Source organism: Vidua macroura, chromosome 5, assembly GCF_024509145.1.
Source record: "Vidua macroura isolate BioBank_ID:100142 chromosome 5, ASM2450914v1, whole genome shotgun sequence".
Lineage (NCBI taxonomy): Eukaryota > Metazoa > Chordata > Aves > Passeriformes > Viduidae > Vidua > Vidua macroura.
The window spans coordinates 18,884,044-18,899,798 of record NC_071575.1 but is presented as its reverse complement, the minus strand read 5'-3'; the positions used below and the strand labels follow the sequence as shown (position 1 = coordinate 18,899,798).

Sequence of the window (15,755 nt, the reverse complement as noted above, 5' to 3'; positions counted from 1 at the left end):
CAACCAGTTGCTATGCCTCCTTCCTGCCTACTCTGCCTTTTGTCCCAGCAGGCCTACCCAGTGTCTGCCTTTTTACCTCTTAGTGTTTCTTCCTTCTGCAGGGCATGAAGCAAAGACATTCAGCTGGGAACGTTACCTGGAAGAGACCAAATCAAGACCTGCTCCATCACGGCTCTTCAACACAGTGAGTGCTGCCAGGAAGAAACTATGTGTAGGGATGCTTGGAGAAAGCAAGGAGGAGTGCAATAGCTCCGGCTGTCACAAGATCACTGAGATGGAAGTGACTTCTTGTCCAACACCCCTGCTACAGCAGGGTCACCTGTAGCAGGTTGCTCAGGACCATGTCCAGATCGGTGGAGACTCCACAACCATGTGGGCAACCTGTGTCAGCGCTCATTGGCACTCACAGTAGAAGATGTCTCCAATTTGTACCTGTTAACTCTGGTCCAGGCACTGGGAACCACTGAGAGGAATCTGGCTCCATCTTTGCACCCTCGTTTTAGGCATTTATATACATAAATAAGGTACCCCTGAGCCTTTTCTCCTCGAGGATGAACAGTCACAACTCTGTCGGCCTTTCCTCATACAAAAGATGCTCCTGTTCCCTCATCACCTTTTTGGCCCTTTGCTGGATTCTCTCTACTCTGTCTCCCTTGTACCAGGGAACAATTCAGTGCCAAGCAGAGGGGAAGGACCATTTCCACTGATCCGCTGAGAACAGCTTACCATTAGCCTTCTTTGTCCCAAGGGCACATCCCTGGCCCATGTTCAACTTCATGTCCACTGGGATTCCCAGGCCCTTTTCTGCCACACTGCTCTCCAGTCAGCCTGCCCCTAGCTTCTGTGTGGGGGTTCTTCCTCCGCAGATATGGGATTCCACTTTGTCAAGGTGCCTCTGGAGGGCAGCACAACCATCTAGTATATTCTGTCTCTCCTCCCAGTTTTCTACCACAAGCAAGCTTGCTTGGTGTGACATGCTACTCTGACATGTCATCTTGATAATTAATGAAGATGTTCAATAGGAGTGGATCCAGTATTGACCCCTGGGGTACACTGCTATTTGCTAGCCTCCAACCAGACTTCATGCCACTAATAACCGTCCTCTTGGCCCAGTCTTTTGGCCAGTTTTCAGTCTATCTTGCTGCATCCGCACCCAGCCTGTATAGTTCAATCATCTTCTCTATGAGGTTCTTATGGCAGACAGTGTCAAAAGTCTTCCTGAAGTCAGGACAGACAATATGCAGTATATGCAATATATGCAGTCTCTAGTGGGCTGCAGTTTGCTGACAGACAGCACTTTAAGGAGAGCTGAAAGGTCCAGGAGTACGTGCTCTCCAAGTAGGCATATTAGTGTCCTGCCTTTTGTGGGTGCCTCTGAGTGTCACCTGTGATTCCCTAGTGTTTCTGTGAGCTTCTGGTGGGCTCTGCATTGCTCATTGCCTGTGGATATGTGGTTGCCATGTTGGGTAGAGGGTGGGAGCTGCTTTACATCAACAAAACTGCTGCAGCACCTGGGCCTATCTGGGTCTTTCTGATTTCCCAGGGATATGTCAGGTAATTGTTTGATTGTATGTTCCTGAACTGCTGCTCCCCCCACATTAGGATCCTGCTGAAACTGACTGAGGGCACAGCTGGCTTTGGATCTGTTTTTGCATCTATGGGCTTGTTGTCTGCTTGCTTTAGGCTGGAGGACAGCCTGTGTGAGAGTGGTGTTGGCCAGATACGGGTTTGGACTGAGTGCAATGGCCTTGGCTTTTCTTTTTTCATTTTTTAATTTTTATGCACCCAGGACTGTCCCAACCATGGCTTCAAGGCAGGCATGAAGGTGGAGGCAGTGGACCTGATGGAACCCCGGCTCATCTGTGTGGCCACGGTGAAGCGTGTAGTCCAGCGTCTCCTTAGCATCCATTTTGATGGCTGGGACAACGAGTATGACCAGTGGGTGGACTGCGAGTCTCCAGACATTTATCCTGTGGGGTGGTGTGAGCTGACAGGCTACCAGCTTCAACCACCAGTGACTCCAGGTGAGTGAAGATTTTACTGTGGTTTCTAATGCTAGAGGTAAAGATTTCCTTCCTCCTGCTCTGTGAGTGCCTCCTTTGATTTTTGGGCCTTGTAGGGAGAAGCAAATGGCCTCCTTGATTTGCACTGGCTACCATAAATCTTCCTCTTTTGCCACATTCTAGCAGCTGGCAGAGGGAGGAGCCTGATGGGGCAAAAACAACCTGAGTTTTGAGATTGGCTCAGTTCCCCCACACCGAGAGAGAATTAATTGCTCCTAAGGAAGCTGGGTAGAGTTCTAGGTGATCCTATTCCTGCACAGCTCCCTTTTATTAAGCATAGCTATAACCTTAGCCAGATAGCAGCAGGAGCTCACCCCATGTTCCCTTTCTTCATCAACTCTTCGACTCTGTCTGTAAAAGGTAAGAGCATCCTCTCAAGAGTTCGTTCCTTCCCTTGTCACAGGGAGGCCACTGCCTCACCTTTGCAGATATTTTCCTTCTTGACTCAAACTACGAATCTTGTTTCTTTACTGCCCCTACCAAGTCTATACCGGGCCTCTCTCCCCTGTGCTGCCCCAGCCTGCTGCTCTGGGCCCTCACCTGGAAGCACAGACAGCAACTGCACTAGAGCCTTGCTTTCCCCTCAGCTGGTTGTCTTGGGAAGAGGGCTTTGGCTTGGGGGGACGGGTATATCTGTTTCTCGCTTATGTCACTTCATCCCACTTACCTACTGGTTATGGGACTTGGCTTTCGTTTCCCTCTCGTCTCTATGACAGAGCCCACAACTCCAGCGAAGGCCAAGGAGGTGCCCAAGAAGAGGAAGAAACCCTATGGAAAGAAGAGTGAGTGATGTTTGATTAGTGCCCTCCCGCTCGCTCACAGGCTGGGCCCAGTTAGAGGAACCCTGTCCATGTCCCATCAGAGCAGGAGAGAGAGGCCTTGTCTTGCTGTGGATGCCCTCAGTCAGCTGTGGGTTTACCAACACAACTTCACCCTTCTTACCTGCCCTGTTACCTAAAGTGCAGAGAGCTCTGTGCGGGAAGGATCTGTTTTGCAGTCTGTTTTCTGTTGGCCGAGGTATATGTGGCACTTGCTTCCAGGTGTGAGGTTGTGCTGCTGTCACTACTGTGTCCATGGTTGGAGGGAGATGTTTGCTGCAGCTGAATGGTAGCTGGAGAGCAACCCTGCTTTGTGCTGAGGGAAAGAAAGCCTTAAGATGGCTGAAGAGGCCAGTAGAAATATTTTTATTGTTTCATCTTATCATTGTTGCTGTCATTGTTGCAGTAGCTATGGCAAATCTTGTAGACAGACAAGAAATTCCTTCCTTGGGGGTGGAGAGGAAAGAACATCTAAAGAATATAAAAATTTTCAACCTAAATAAAATGGTCAGCTAAAAATGAGAACATTATGGTTACCACAATGTCTGCGCCTTGCAGCAAATATGCTCATTGCCTAGGACTAGACTCAGACAGGTAAGCAAAGCTGATTCCACGCTGATTCCAAAAGGACCTGCTCCCTGGAAGTTAAACAGATGCTGAAGTGCCTTGCCTTTAATGAAGGAGAACATAAAGGAGCATATTTTGAGATGATGACTATAGAATTTTTCTCCAGTAGGCCATTTCTGTTGCATAACCAGTTGGCAGCTAATGACCACATAGCTTTCTGTTCAGTTGTGCTGGTCTCTGGCCTGTGGTTTCTCAGAGGAGCAGGGTTGCTGATTTTCCAGGGGAAAAGAAATACACTTTTGCTCATACTCTGTTATCTCTTTGTTAAGGAAAAAAGTTACCTGCCAAAGCCCGCAGTGTCAAGCAGACTGTCAAGAAGCCTTCTGCCATGAATTCAAAACGAGAAGCAAAAGCTGCCAGCCAGACTTTGCCAGAGCCAGCACCTGATGAGAGTAAGGGAATGAGTTATTCTACCCTGCAGCCACATCCATACACCCTCTTGGCCAGGAAGTCATGGGCGCCTCCAGACAGGAAAAGGCAGCAGCATGTCAAACATCCTCCTGTACTTCTCCAGAGACACTCCAGAGAGTAGAAGAAAGCATATGTTTGCTTTCCCTGGAAAGGTTTGCCTCCCAAGAAGGCTTGGTGGGACCAGTACTGCTCAAAATCTCAATGCTGGTAATGCCTGCTGAGAGCCTGGCTGCCCTGCTGAGTGGTCTGGTTGTGTGAGGTCAGGGAAGAGAGACAAAGTGGATATGTCAGAGGTGGCTATCACATCCCAATCCCCGTAAGGGCTGTTGCAGCATGTGAACACAGCCTCTCATGCTGTGGTCCCAACAGAAGAGCAGCTGGGTCACTTGCCAACCCTAGTGGGTAGAGAGAAGGAGGGGTGGGTGAGGTGTCGTGTGCACATGGGGATTGGAGAGTCATGAAGGTCCCTCCTGTTCATTTAAGTTCTCCTGTGTGAACCCAGGCAGACTGAAAATGGAGGACATCCACTTTTCCTCCCTTAGGAGTTGTTCTTGGGAGCCAGCAGCTGAATGCTGCCAGGGTTTAGTCCCATCCTGATTGCTGTTATGACCATGGATAGATTTGCAGTGGCATGACAGGGCTCCCTGTGGTGAGGTACCCTCCAGAAGTGGGCTGGCCCCAGGCCTGGGGCATTTTGAGTACCTGCATGGACAGACCTGGTTTGGAGGTGCTGCAGGTAATGCTAGTCAACATTTTATTTACTTATTTTTCCCTCTCTCTTTCTGTTTCTTGCTAGTCATTGCTGTGCGGGTGAAAGAAGAAACCATTGACCCTTCAGATGCAGAATTTGGAGAGACAGAGCTTCCCGTTCCCATCAGCAGCATAAAGCAGGAGGACACAGACTGATCTGGAGCATTCTGCAGCTTTCCACAACAGCTTTACCCTGTGGCTCTTTAGGGAAGGTCTTGGCAAAGGGAAACAGAGGACAAAAAAAAGGGCCTTCCTTTTTTAAAGCAGGCCACCCTGTGGCATCGCAACTCTGCTCTCCTGCTGTGCAAGAAAATTTCCCCCAGACATGTAATATTAAGCCCTAGGAAACAGCAAAAAGACTGCAGGCATGCTGCGGAGCATGACCAGGGTGGTAGTTGTGCATGCCTGATTTTAAAGGCACTTTTTGGATCAGGAACTCGAAACAGGGAAAGAGGCTGCTAGAGCACAAAAGGCTAATTTGGGTTCTTAGCTTTGGCTGGAGGGGACAAGCTGCCGTCGACATGATGAGTGCAGGACACATCAGGAAAGGAGCTGCCCCTGTAGGACTTCGGTGCTGTGCTCTCTGGTCTAAGTGCTGTGACCCCCAAGAAAATCAGGACAGGAAGAGTGGAGAGAGGTGGAGAAACAAAAAGAGATGATGATGCCTGCTGAAGAAATGAGACCTTTTTTCATAAAATCATAGAATGGTTTGGGTTGGAAGAGGACCATAAACATCTCAAGGAGCTCATCTAGTTTCAATACCCCTGCTGTGGGCAGGGACACCTTCCCCTAGACCAGGTTGCCCAGAGTCCCATCCGACCTGGCCTTGAATACTTCCAGGGATGAAGAATCCACAACTTTTCTGGGCAACCTGTTCCAGTGCATCACCACCCTCACAGTAAAGAATTTTCTCCTAATACATAATCTAAAACTACTGTCTTTCAGTTTGAACCCATTCCTCCTTGTGCTGTCACCATGTGCTCTGGTAGATGGTCTTGTCTCATTTGCAATTGCCTGTATGGTCCCTTCAGGTATCAGGAGACTCTAGTTAGGTTACCGTGAAGCCTTCTCTTTTCTAGAGTGAACAATCCCAATTCTATCAGCATTTCCTCATAGGAGAGGTGCTCCATCCCTTTAATCATTTTGGTGGCTTCCTCTGGACTTGTTCCAACAGGTCTGTCCTTTTTTGTGCAGAAGACCCCAGAGCTGGATGCAGCACTGCAGGTGGGGGTCTCACCAGATCTGAGGGGGAGAATCCCCTCCCTCATTCTGCTGGCCATGCTGCTTTTGATGCTTTCACTCATCTCTTGATGCTTGATTGTCTTTCTGTGCTGTGAGTGCAGATTGCTGGATCATGTCCAGCCTCTCATCCACCTGTATCCCCAAGTCCTTGGCAGGACTGCTATTGAGCCCTTCATCCCCCAGCTTGTGTTGATACCGGGGTTGTCCCAACCCAGGTGCAGCACCTTGCACTCAGTCTCATTAAACCTCTTGAGATTTCCGTGTGCTCACTTTTGAGTCTGTTCAGATCCCTATGGCTGGCATCCCATCCTTCAGGTGAATGAAGAGCACCAATCAGCTTGGTGCTATCTCCAAACTTGCTAAGGGTGCACCTGATGCTCTTGTGTGTGTCAGTAATGAAGACATTAAAAAGCACTGGTCCCAGTACAGACCCCTGAGGGACACTGGTCACTGATGCCCACTGGGACCCTCTGCAGGCAACCATCAAAACAATTCCTAATCCACCAAACAGTCCACCCATGGAATCCATCACTCCAGTTGGGAGGGAATAGTTGTGGGGGACTGTGTCAAAAGATTTACAGAAGTCCACCTGGCTCAAGAAGCTATCTTCCATGCAGGAGTCTCCTGGATTGCCTGCAGTTTACTGTGGTACTTTCCCAGTAGATGTCAAAGTGACTGAAGTCCCCCACCAGGACTGGAGCCTGTGAGCACGATGCCTCCTCTAACTGGGGCAAGAAGGCTTCGTCAATAGGCTCCCCTTGGTCAGGCAGCTGTAGCGGACCCCGGCCGCAAGGTTCCTTTTGTTGCCTCAGTGTCTGATTTTTACCCACAGTCTTTCAAGCTGCTCATGGCTGTTCTTCAGAGACAGCTCTTCACACTCAAAGCACCTCTTGACATAGAGGGCAGCCCCTCCACCTCTCCCTCCTTTGTGTCTCTTCTGAACAGCTCATAGCCATTGATAGTCACGCTCCAGTCACACAATTTGTCCCACCAAGTTTCAGTAATGGCAACAGGATCATAACTTTCCAGCAGCACGGTGGCATCCAGCCCCTCCTTGGTTTGTTGCCCATTCTGTGTGCTTCGGTGTAAAGGCACCTTGGTCAGGCTGTTGGCTGCATCACCTTCCCAGAGGAACATGGACCATCCCAGGGACATGCTACTGTTCCCAGAGGAACAGCCCTTAATTCCTTTGAGATATTTCCCTGCTGGTATGCCTGTTGGCTTTCCCTGCTGGTATGCCTGTTGGCTTCTTTTACCTCAGGAGTCCCTGGCTCACCTCTGTAAGACTCCCGAGTGTGCTCCCCTGTATCTGCTACCTGTTCAAGTCACCTGCAGAGGGACTCACTACCACCCTGTCCTTCTAACCTTTTCATACCATCCCACAGCTTTCCATGGAAGAACCTGAAATTGTCCCACTCACATCTGGTTTAATCAAGCAATTGGATTACCCAAGAAGGAGTTTAGGAGGATTCACCCACAGCCATAAACACCTTCGGTGGTAGCTCTTTGATGCTTACTGTGAGAGACATCTTTCAAGGAACATCTTTCACTGCACTGATTGGTGTAATGTACTACCCAGAGGAAGCCACGGGATTTTGGACCTCACCTACACAGAGTTCTTTAGTTTAAGGCCCATCTCAGCAAACCAGGCAGGCTGCTGCCAGATTCTTTTACCCTTTATAGACAGGTGGATCCCATCCATCTAACATGTTACAATCATTAAAGCACACACCATTGTCACAAAAGCCAAGACCTTCTCCATGGCACCGGCCTCAAAACCAGATATTCATCTGTACTATGTGTCTGCTTCTGTAATTTCTTGCTTTTGAACCCAGTATTGCAGAGGACTTGGAGTATGGTTTCAGTTTTTAATTTTTTTAACAGTTGTACTGTAAATTTGGTCTACGATCAGTACCCTAAAGCCCTGTGACCAACTTCAGGAAGAGGCTCATGGCTTGCATATTGCTTTCCAGGCCACCAAAATCCAGAGTTAGTCAAAATGTATCTTTATCTGTAAATATATCTTTCAGAGCCTTTTCAATTTAAGCAAACTTCTGGGGTCCCAACCTATGCAGTCATGGGGACTGTTGAGCACATTGAGTTGATTGAATGTTGAGCACATTGGTTATCATGGGGTCACTTACGGATCATTGATTGAATTCTGCAGGAAATAAAAAGGCTTCCATGCGCATATGTTTTAATCCTGAGGAACTGCTGGGAATTAAGGCAACATTTTCACTAATAATTTTTAAGCTTTCTAGCATAAGATTTGTGCCATTGCAGGACCTTACTGGGTGGAGCTGGTTGCAGTCCCACTCTGGGTTCTTCTATGATTTTGGCAGCTGTGAAAGTGCTCTCAAAAACAAAACCAAACTTCCGGATAACAGCTTTTCCACATGGCTGGTGGAAGCCTTGGAAAGAAGGAGCAAGTATCTGGCTTCATTGCTTGCATCACCAAAGCAGACTCTATGGAATGTGCCTCTGTGTCCTGCAAAACCAAACCCTGCATCTTTGGCAAATCAGCATTGTTTTGGTGGCATCAGGCTCTCCTGTGCACCTTGGGCAATATTCATATCTCCATGGTGGGGAAAAGTCTAGAAAAACTGCTCTAGCCAGACTGTAGGTATGGCCCTATTGTGTCCAGCACATGTCCTACACACTTTAAGAAACCCTAAGCTCTGCTCTTACTGAAGCCTCTGGCTGGAGATTTTGCCAACCTCTTTTTCTTGTTGGGCTTGATTGCAGCCTTAGTCTTGTTAGGACTGGTTTCCGCAGCCTCACTTTGTCCCCGGCCAGGACAAGTTTGGAAAGTGGTGGAAAGCTTCACCTTCAGCCCCTGGACTTCTGGAGGGGAACCACAGGTGGCCCCTACGCAGAGGTTGAGTTTGTTGATCCACCTGGAAATGTGGTAGAAGATCAGGGAAAGAAATGAGGAAGAGTGATTCAAAGGGCAAAAGTCTATGCCCATAAGTGGATGATCACTTTAAAGTAAGGCCAGGTAATCTGGATGACCTCTGAATATCTCAATATTTGCCCACCCCAGCTTGTGGCTGCTTTCCCTATGCCCAGAAAGCCCAGGCAACTTCCATCCTTGCACACAGATGTGTGCTACATCTCGCCACCACGGGAAAACACCAGAAATGGCCAGTGTGCTGTGAGTTTGTGCCTTCATCATAGGAGGTCCAGCTGCCCCCCCAGGCAGATCCCTGAGGCTGCTCCCCCATTGTGGCACTCACCTGCTCAGCGGAAGGAGCTGGCAGTCACAGTGGAAAGGCACATCATGCAGGTTGAGGATCTCCAACCCTGTGAAGTTGCTCATGTCAGGTATGTTACTCATTTTGTTGCTCTCCAGGTAGAGGCTTCTGATCTTGGGACCGAGGCCAGTGAAGGCATGGGGGGAAATCTGCCATGGAAGAAGGGTAGGTCAGGGGCATGCTGATCAAAGCAGGGGAGCAGATCTCTGCCCCTGTACTTCTGATCATCTTGAGGGGCCTGACAACCTGTCCTGAAGCTGGTGGCCCCACAAAAGAGCTGCTTCAAACAGGAGGGACTGTTAATTAATTCAAGCAGTTTCAATCACATTTTGGAACTCATTAGATTCCTGTTAGTCTTCTTAGAAAGAAGGTCACATGCAGGAGGTCTCAGAGTGATCCCTGGGTGCTGTTAAGATACACAGTTATTATGAGGGTGCTGCTAACACTACTTCCTTGAGAGAATGGAAATATTCAGGATAATAGCAGTGGAGAGGCCTGCAGGGACAGCCTGTAATAAGAGAAAGAGAGAGCTGGGGGAAGGAGGTGATTTAGGGAATGGTCTGGACCCCAATAAAATTGGGTGTTTCAGGACTGGAGGGAGTAAGCTTCTCCCAAGGGAGCCAGAAGCAAGGTTGAAGCAAAGGAATGCTACAGCTGAGCCTGAAGAAATCTGGCTTCCCAGCCAGATGGAACATCTGGCCAGGCTATGGAACATCTCCTGAAGGCTTGGGAATTCAAGGACATCTGTTTGGATGACCCTATAGGGGTCATCAGCCCTGGGCAGTGTAACCTGTAATATGCCCTGTGGTGCCACTGCCCCTTGGGAGTCCCATAATACACTCACCCACTCCAGGCCCATGTTGTCCAGGTAGAGGTGCTGCAGGCTGGAGGCCACTGGCAGGAAGACACTGTCCCCCATGTGCTTGATGGGGTTCCGGGACAGCTTCAACTCACTCAGGGTAGGCAGGCCCCTCAGGGCTGCTGTGGGCACCTCTGACAAGAGGTTTCCCTCCAGCTGCAGCTTTTCCAGCATCTTGGTGGGAGCCAGGGCAGCTGGAGCAATGTGCCTGATGGCATTCCCAGCTAGGTAGAGCCAGCGGAGCCCCCTGGCTCCAGCCAGGTCACCCTCCACCAGTTCCCCAATGGCATTGTGCTGCAGATGGAGGGAGATGAGGTTGGGCAAGAGCCGGAAGGTGCCTGCAGGGACATGGGTGAAGGCGTTGTGGTCCAGGTCGAGGTAGGCAAGCTGCGGGGCCCCCTCAAAGGCAGCAGCCACCAGGGTGGAGAGGTGGTTGTCGGTGAGGTACAGGTAGACCAGGCTCGCCAGCCCCCGTAGTGCCCCGGGGTGCAGCACCCTGATGCTGCACCTCTGTAGGTGGAGCGACACCAGCTCCTTCAGGCCAGGGAAGGCATCTGGTGGCACTGTCCTGAAGGGGTTTCGGCGCAAGTCGAGAAGGCGGGTGTCCTCAGGGAAGTCCCGAGGGATCTCCCGCAGGTCCCTATTCTCACAGGACCCATGATGGAAATCAGGGGAGCAGAAACATCCCCGGGGGCACTGCCTGCTGCTGGCTGAACTCGGCTGCTCTGGTGGTGCAGTGGGGCTAGGGGGTGGCCAGAGGCGACTGCATCTCATCTCAGGGGACTTCAGGGAGTTGAGGGACCGGCCACGGAGAGCAGGGGGTGCAGTACAGGCACCCTCAGCGTGCACTCGTGCCCTTGTCATCCACTTGTGGAAGGGGCGCAGGAGGCAGGAGCAGAGAAGAGGGTTCCCATCCAGGCTGACCCTTACCAGCCCCCCTGCCCCGGCCAGGGGTGGCAGCCCCTGCAGCTGGTTTTCCCGGAGGTCCAGAATACGGAGTTGGGGACTGCGGGCAAAGGCATCGGGTGCCACATCCTGAAGGGAGGCATGGTCCAGGAAGAGGTGGCTCAGCGAGGCCATGGCCAGGGCTTCCTCAGCCACGTAGGTGATGGGGTTGTGGCCCAGGTCTAGCCGGGTAGCCCCATCCAACCTGGCCAGGGCCTCACCAGGCAGTGCCTGCAGCTCATTGTGGTCCAGGCTCAGCCTGCGCAGGGCAGGCAGAGCAGCAAAGGCCTCACTGCCCAGCACATGGAGGGCATTGTGAGACAGCCGGAGCCATCTAAGAACCTGCAGACCCTGGAAGACCATGTCTGGGAGGTAGACCAAGGCATTTGCCCTCAGGTCGAGGACAGTGAGGGACCTCAGATGGCCAAAAGCACCCGGCTGTATCTCCTCAATGCGATTCCCCTCCAGAATGAGCTGCTGGAGGGAGAAGAGGCCATCCAGGGACTCCTGGTAGAGGAGGGCTATACCATTGGAGGCCAGGTTGAGGTAGACAAGCCTCCCCAGACCCCGGAAAGCCCCTTCCTCCAGCCTCTCCACCTTGCAACGCTGCAGGTCTAAGTGTGTCAGGTAGGGGGTAGCAAGGAAGGCTCCTGCTGGGATGACCATGAAACTGTTGCCCCGAAGGTCTAGTTTTCTGGTGAGCTGTCAGTCACACAAATAAAACACCGAATTACCCAAGGGCTGCCATACCTATCTTCTCTCCCCATCCCTTGACCTTTCTTCCCCTTCCCCACCTCTGGGATGGTGTCAGGAATGGCAGTCAGGCTCCCATTGAGACAGAGGACATGGGCACGGAGGTTATCGCAGACACAGGGTGCAGGGCAGCGGGTGGCAGCCGTTGCCCCCAAGGCCACTGCAAGCAGGAGGAGCCCCCAGGATGGCCCCATATTGGAGGGCACCTGTGGCTGGGGAGAGACAGATGTAAGGCCAGGAGAGAGGCAAGGCTCCCATGCATCCGCAAACAGCATTGCCTGCTTGGAACCCTATGTGCCAAGAGGGCTGCTGCTGTCACCTAGTGGCTCAGGTCTCATTTTCTCTTGCTCTCACACTATGATTTCACAAGTTATAAAGGAGGAAGATTGGAAAAAAGAGAGGAGGAATTCTTGGAATGAAAAGTGAAGGTCTCAGATACGAAGTCACTCACAAGGAGCTGCCTTGAAACAGACACCCACTCCACTCCTGCATTTTCTTCAAATATCACTAACTTATGATTGCCTTGGTCTGTGCGAGCTAACAATATCTCTCCTACAATTCTTTTTGTAAGGCAAGCAGGTGTAGCCATACAGAGAATGTGATCACAGGCTTCTGAGCTGCTACCCTTCTTTAAATGGCAAATGTCCCATGTCTCCACCATCCTGGTCATCTGCCTCCCACCCTGCAAGCTCCCTGCTTCCCTCCTAAGCTATTCATAGCAGTGTTTGGAATAGAACTCCACTGTTTAGCTACAGGAAGGAGAGGTTGGTTTTGGCTGGGCAGGAGTGAGCCCCTGGAGTGAAGGTATCAGAGAGAGGCAAGGCTGGGAGAAACAGAGAGGAGGCAGCAGGCTGCAGATATGACCAATACATACTGCTAAGCTCTGAGATACCATCAGTAAAGTCTGCAAGGCTTCAGTTTGTGGAGACACTGTAGTGCACAGCCCCATGCCCACTGTAGCTCATCATCCCCTCTGGTCCCATACACCAACAGTGCTCTCCTGCTGTCACCCCATCTAATCCTGCTGCAGCCCACACACAGACACACTGGGCAGCCCTCTCCTGAATGCCTAATGCCACAAATGTAATGTCCCTAAACTCAGTCCCCATGCTGTGCCTGGAGCACTGCCACATGCTAAGCATCATGCCATCACTCCCACCCTCACACCCAGAGTATGGAGTACCTGGACTTCAAGATGTGTTGAAGAGAGGAAAGTGTCCTCTGCCCTGTCTAGCAGCTGCCGAGCTCCTGAACCAATGTTTGCTCTCCTTGCAGAAGTGAGAACTGAATGGGCCCCATTGTGTTACTTTCCCAGCAGCTCTCACCGGGCAGAGCCACAAACGTGGGAGGAGGAAAAGCACGGGGGGAGGAAGGGTAAGCCATCCCTGGAGAGAAGGCAGCAACCCAGACATTACCGCCTCCTTGATTCACGGGGAGCACCAACCCGGCAAAGCCCATGTGGGGTTTGCATTCACTGTTTCCAGGGCTCTGCCTTCACTTTCCAGACTGTGTTAGTCACAGGAGCTACAGGGCAGAAACATGACATCCAGCCAAAATCAAAGACTAATTGCAATGGCAGTGGTAAGCCTGAGCAAAAGGAGAGGCAGCTGACCAGTCCTGCCACATTTACAGCCCTCCACTCCCCCCATTTTGCTTTTTTGCTTGTTAAGTAGAGGCTGGATTGGCATTGCCTGCACGACATATCATCGGCTTAGAGAAGGACATGGAAGCATTAATTTTCCTCCCAGACTGTAGTTTTACTCTCCCAGGGAAGAGAACAGATCTGCAAACATACAAAAATATTGGAAGATGTGATACTAGTATCTCGTTCCACTTAAAGCCCTTCTCCTATGCAGCAGCCATGGTAGAAACTGAAGCAGGTGAGGTCATTGCTGGGTAAATGAGCAAAATAGGAAGCTGGGATGAGACCGGGGCAGAGCAAGATAGGACATTCAGTGCCTGGTACAAGACCTTACCTTCTCCATGGATCTCCAGCAGAGCCCAGGCCACCACCAGGGAAGTTTTGCTGTACAGTCTATTGAAAGCCCAGGGAAGGGCGCTTCTGGCAACAGTGGATCATGGAAAATCCACAAAGAGAGGAACAGGGTGGGCTGGACAGTACCCAGAGTGGAAGTACAAATCTGCAACCTTAATGTCCCATGCCCCATCAGAGAGAACGAAGAGTGGTTGCCTCCATGCAGCGATCTCAAGAGCCAGAACCAGTATGTCCCAGTAGAGACAATGGCATCTTCCGAGACCTGACAAATCACAGCTGCTCTTAAGTCACTGTTCAACACTGGAGTTTGAAGCTACACCTGCTCTTGGTCAATTATCTCGTTGCCCCATGGCTTCTGCCAAAGGACCACGACAAACTCAGGCCTGAGAAGCTCCAGCTCCTGTGCCTGAAGGGAACCGCAACCTGTTGGGTCACACCTGAGTGTGCCTCACAACAAGTCCTCAAGCAGCAAGCCACACACCACCCAGCTACACCAACTTCAACTCCAAGCTGCTACACTTACCTTGTCGTTCTACATCGGAGCACGCCAAGGGCAGTCCCGTGCGGTGCGGGGAGCCAGGCCCTCTGGGCAAATGAAGTTGGGCATACACAAAGCAGCGGCCAAGAGGCTGCACCCCTGCTTACAGGGGGCTCAGGCCGCTGCCTGGACTGCAAAGTGCCCGGGAATCCAGAGCACAGGCCCTGACTTACAGGGCGGCCCTGGCCCCCAAGGCCTACGCAGGTTCCTTCTCTCCAGTTGCAGGGCACTCCCCACTAACGGGGCAGCCACTCCACGCTGGCTGCCAGCTGAAGGGAGCACAAAGGCTCCCAGACCCGCAGCCTGCTTACAGGCTGGTCCACACCCAGGGAGCCACAGAGCTCGGCCTTTCCCCAGGGCAACAGGAACGAGACTCTACAGTCAGGCTCACGGCCTAAAGCCGAGGGGCCGGGACCCCAGCCCCAAGGACAGAGGGGGCACACGCCCGGCCCCATGACTCCTGACCCCACGCCACTGAAAGGCCGCAGCCAGGGATACCTGCCTGGTTACAGGGGGTCCCTCCAACTGCCCGCCGAGGGCGGGGGACGCACACAGCCTCACTTTATGGGGCCGTCCCCCGCGGCCCAGCACCCCCCAACAAGTGCCACGGAGCATAAGCCCTGGCCTGCGCCCCGCTTTGGGGCCGACCAGGGCCCAGCCACAGCAGCACGGCAACACAGCCGTGTTGCTGCAGGAGCCCCTCAGGAGCCTCCTCAACAAGGCACCAGCCCGAAGCCGTGCCAAAGGCAGGACTGCGCCCTGCGGCACAGCACTTATTCAACCTGCGCCCTGGCAAGGGCCTGGGAGCGCTTGTTCCCGTCACCTGGCTAAAGCAGACTCCCCAGCCCTGCTTACAGGGACCAGGGGCTGATGCTGGGGACAAAGGGCTCCACAAGGTCGTGACACGTGCCCCGAGTACAGGGCTGGCACACAGGCAGGTCACCAGCAGGACCGCCAGCATAGGTGCAGACCCAGGCCCTGGCTACAGGCAGGTCACGGTGCCCACGCTACCGCTAAGCAGCTCCGCGCCATCCTCAAGACGGCAGGGGCAAGGCCAGACACGTCCCCCACCTGTGCGTGTTGAGGAACCTCCCCTGTGATCGCACAGAGCTCCTCTTTCCCTCCTGGGAAGTTGAGGCTACCCTGCTCTATTGCTAAAGGGGGGCTAAAGGGGGACAAGCGCACTTGCTCACTCACACCAACTAAGGGGAAGGCAGGGGAGGGAGGGCAGGACAGTCCCAGAAGAGGGAGCAAGTTCTGTGCAGTCAACCTGCTCTAGGGAGCCATCCCTACCGCTGAGTGGGAGAGGAAAGCATCCGACCTGCCCCTGCAGCCCTGCGGGCAAGGCACAGGGGCCTCGAGGCGCTGAGGCCCTCGGGCTGGCACGGGGACAAGGGGTGTGACGTGCCCCGAGTACAGGGGGTCACGCTGGCCAGGGGCCAGCAGCTGGCAGAAAGCTGCCGGGGCCGGGCAAAAGGCCCGGCCCTGCTGACAGGGCA

The 15,755-nt window shown here is 52.4% G+C and overlaps 2 protein-coding genes across 5 annotated transcripts in view; one reads left to right on the top strand and one right to left on the bottom strand.

Annotated features, from left to right (window-relative positions):
- The window catches only part of L3MBTL2 (L3MBTL histone methyl-lysine binding protein 2), a 22,316-nt gene extending 14,204 nt beyond the window's left edge, over window positions 1–8,112 (top strand). For 2 of the 3 annotated variants that reach the window (XM_053979032.1, XM_053979033.1), the window contains exons 13-17: window positions 102–184; window positions 1,790–2,024; window positions 2,780–2,845; window positions 3,778–3,900; window positions 4,716–8,112. In XM_053979032.1, the coding sequence (XP_053835007.1) occupies window positions 102–184; window positions 1,790–2,024; window positions 2,780–2,845; window positions 3,778–3,900; window positions 4,716–4,825 (617 nt within the window). In that variant the 3' untranslated portion in view covers window positions 4,826–8,112. The remainder of the gene's footprint in view (window positions 1–101; window positions 185–1,789; window positions 2,025–2,779; window positions 2,846–3,777; window positions 3,901–4,715) is intronic. The other variant, XM_053979034.1, reaches the window with a different exon arrangement.
- On the bottom strand, window positions 2,753–15,755 carry CHADL (chondroadherin like). 2 transcript variants are annotated; one of them, XM_053979031.1, is made up of 5 exons: window positions 11,764–15,755; window positions 10,010–11,671; window positions 9,148–9,314; window positions 8,572–8,808; window positions 2,753–2,831 (listed from the first exon to the last, which is right to left on the bottom strand). In XM_053979031.1, the coding sequence occupies exons 1-4, from the start codon at window positions 11,995–11,997 to the stop codon at window positions 8,583–8,585; spliced, it is 2,289 nt and encodes a 762-aa protein (XP_053835006.1). In that variant the 5' UTR covers window positions 11,998–15,755; the 3' UTR covers window positions 2,753–2,831; window positions 8,572–8,582. The 2 variants fall into 2 exon arrangements, with proteins under 2 accessions (XP_053835006.1, XP_053835005.1); XM_053979030.1 differs by lacking the exons at window positions 2,753–2,831; window positions 8,572–8,808; window positions 9,148–9,314 and having other exon boundaries at window positions 9,321–11,671.

What these genes read in the sequence shown, in the direction of transcription:
- CHADL (XM_053979030.1), bottom strand. Translation starts at nt 11,997, where the DNA reads ATGCTGTTTGCGGATGCATGGGAGCCTTGCCTCTCTCCTGGCCTTACA. An exon ending in TTCCTGACACCATCCCAGAG is followed by an intron (nt 11,672 to 11,763) that starts GTGGGGAAGGGG and finishes TGTGACTGACAG; the next exon opens with CTCACCAGAAAACTAGACCT.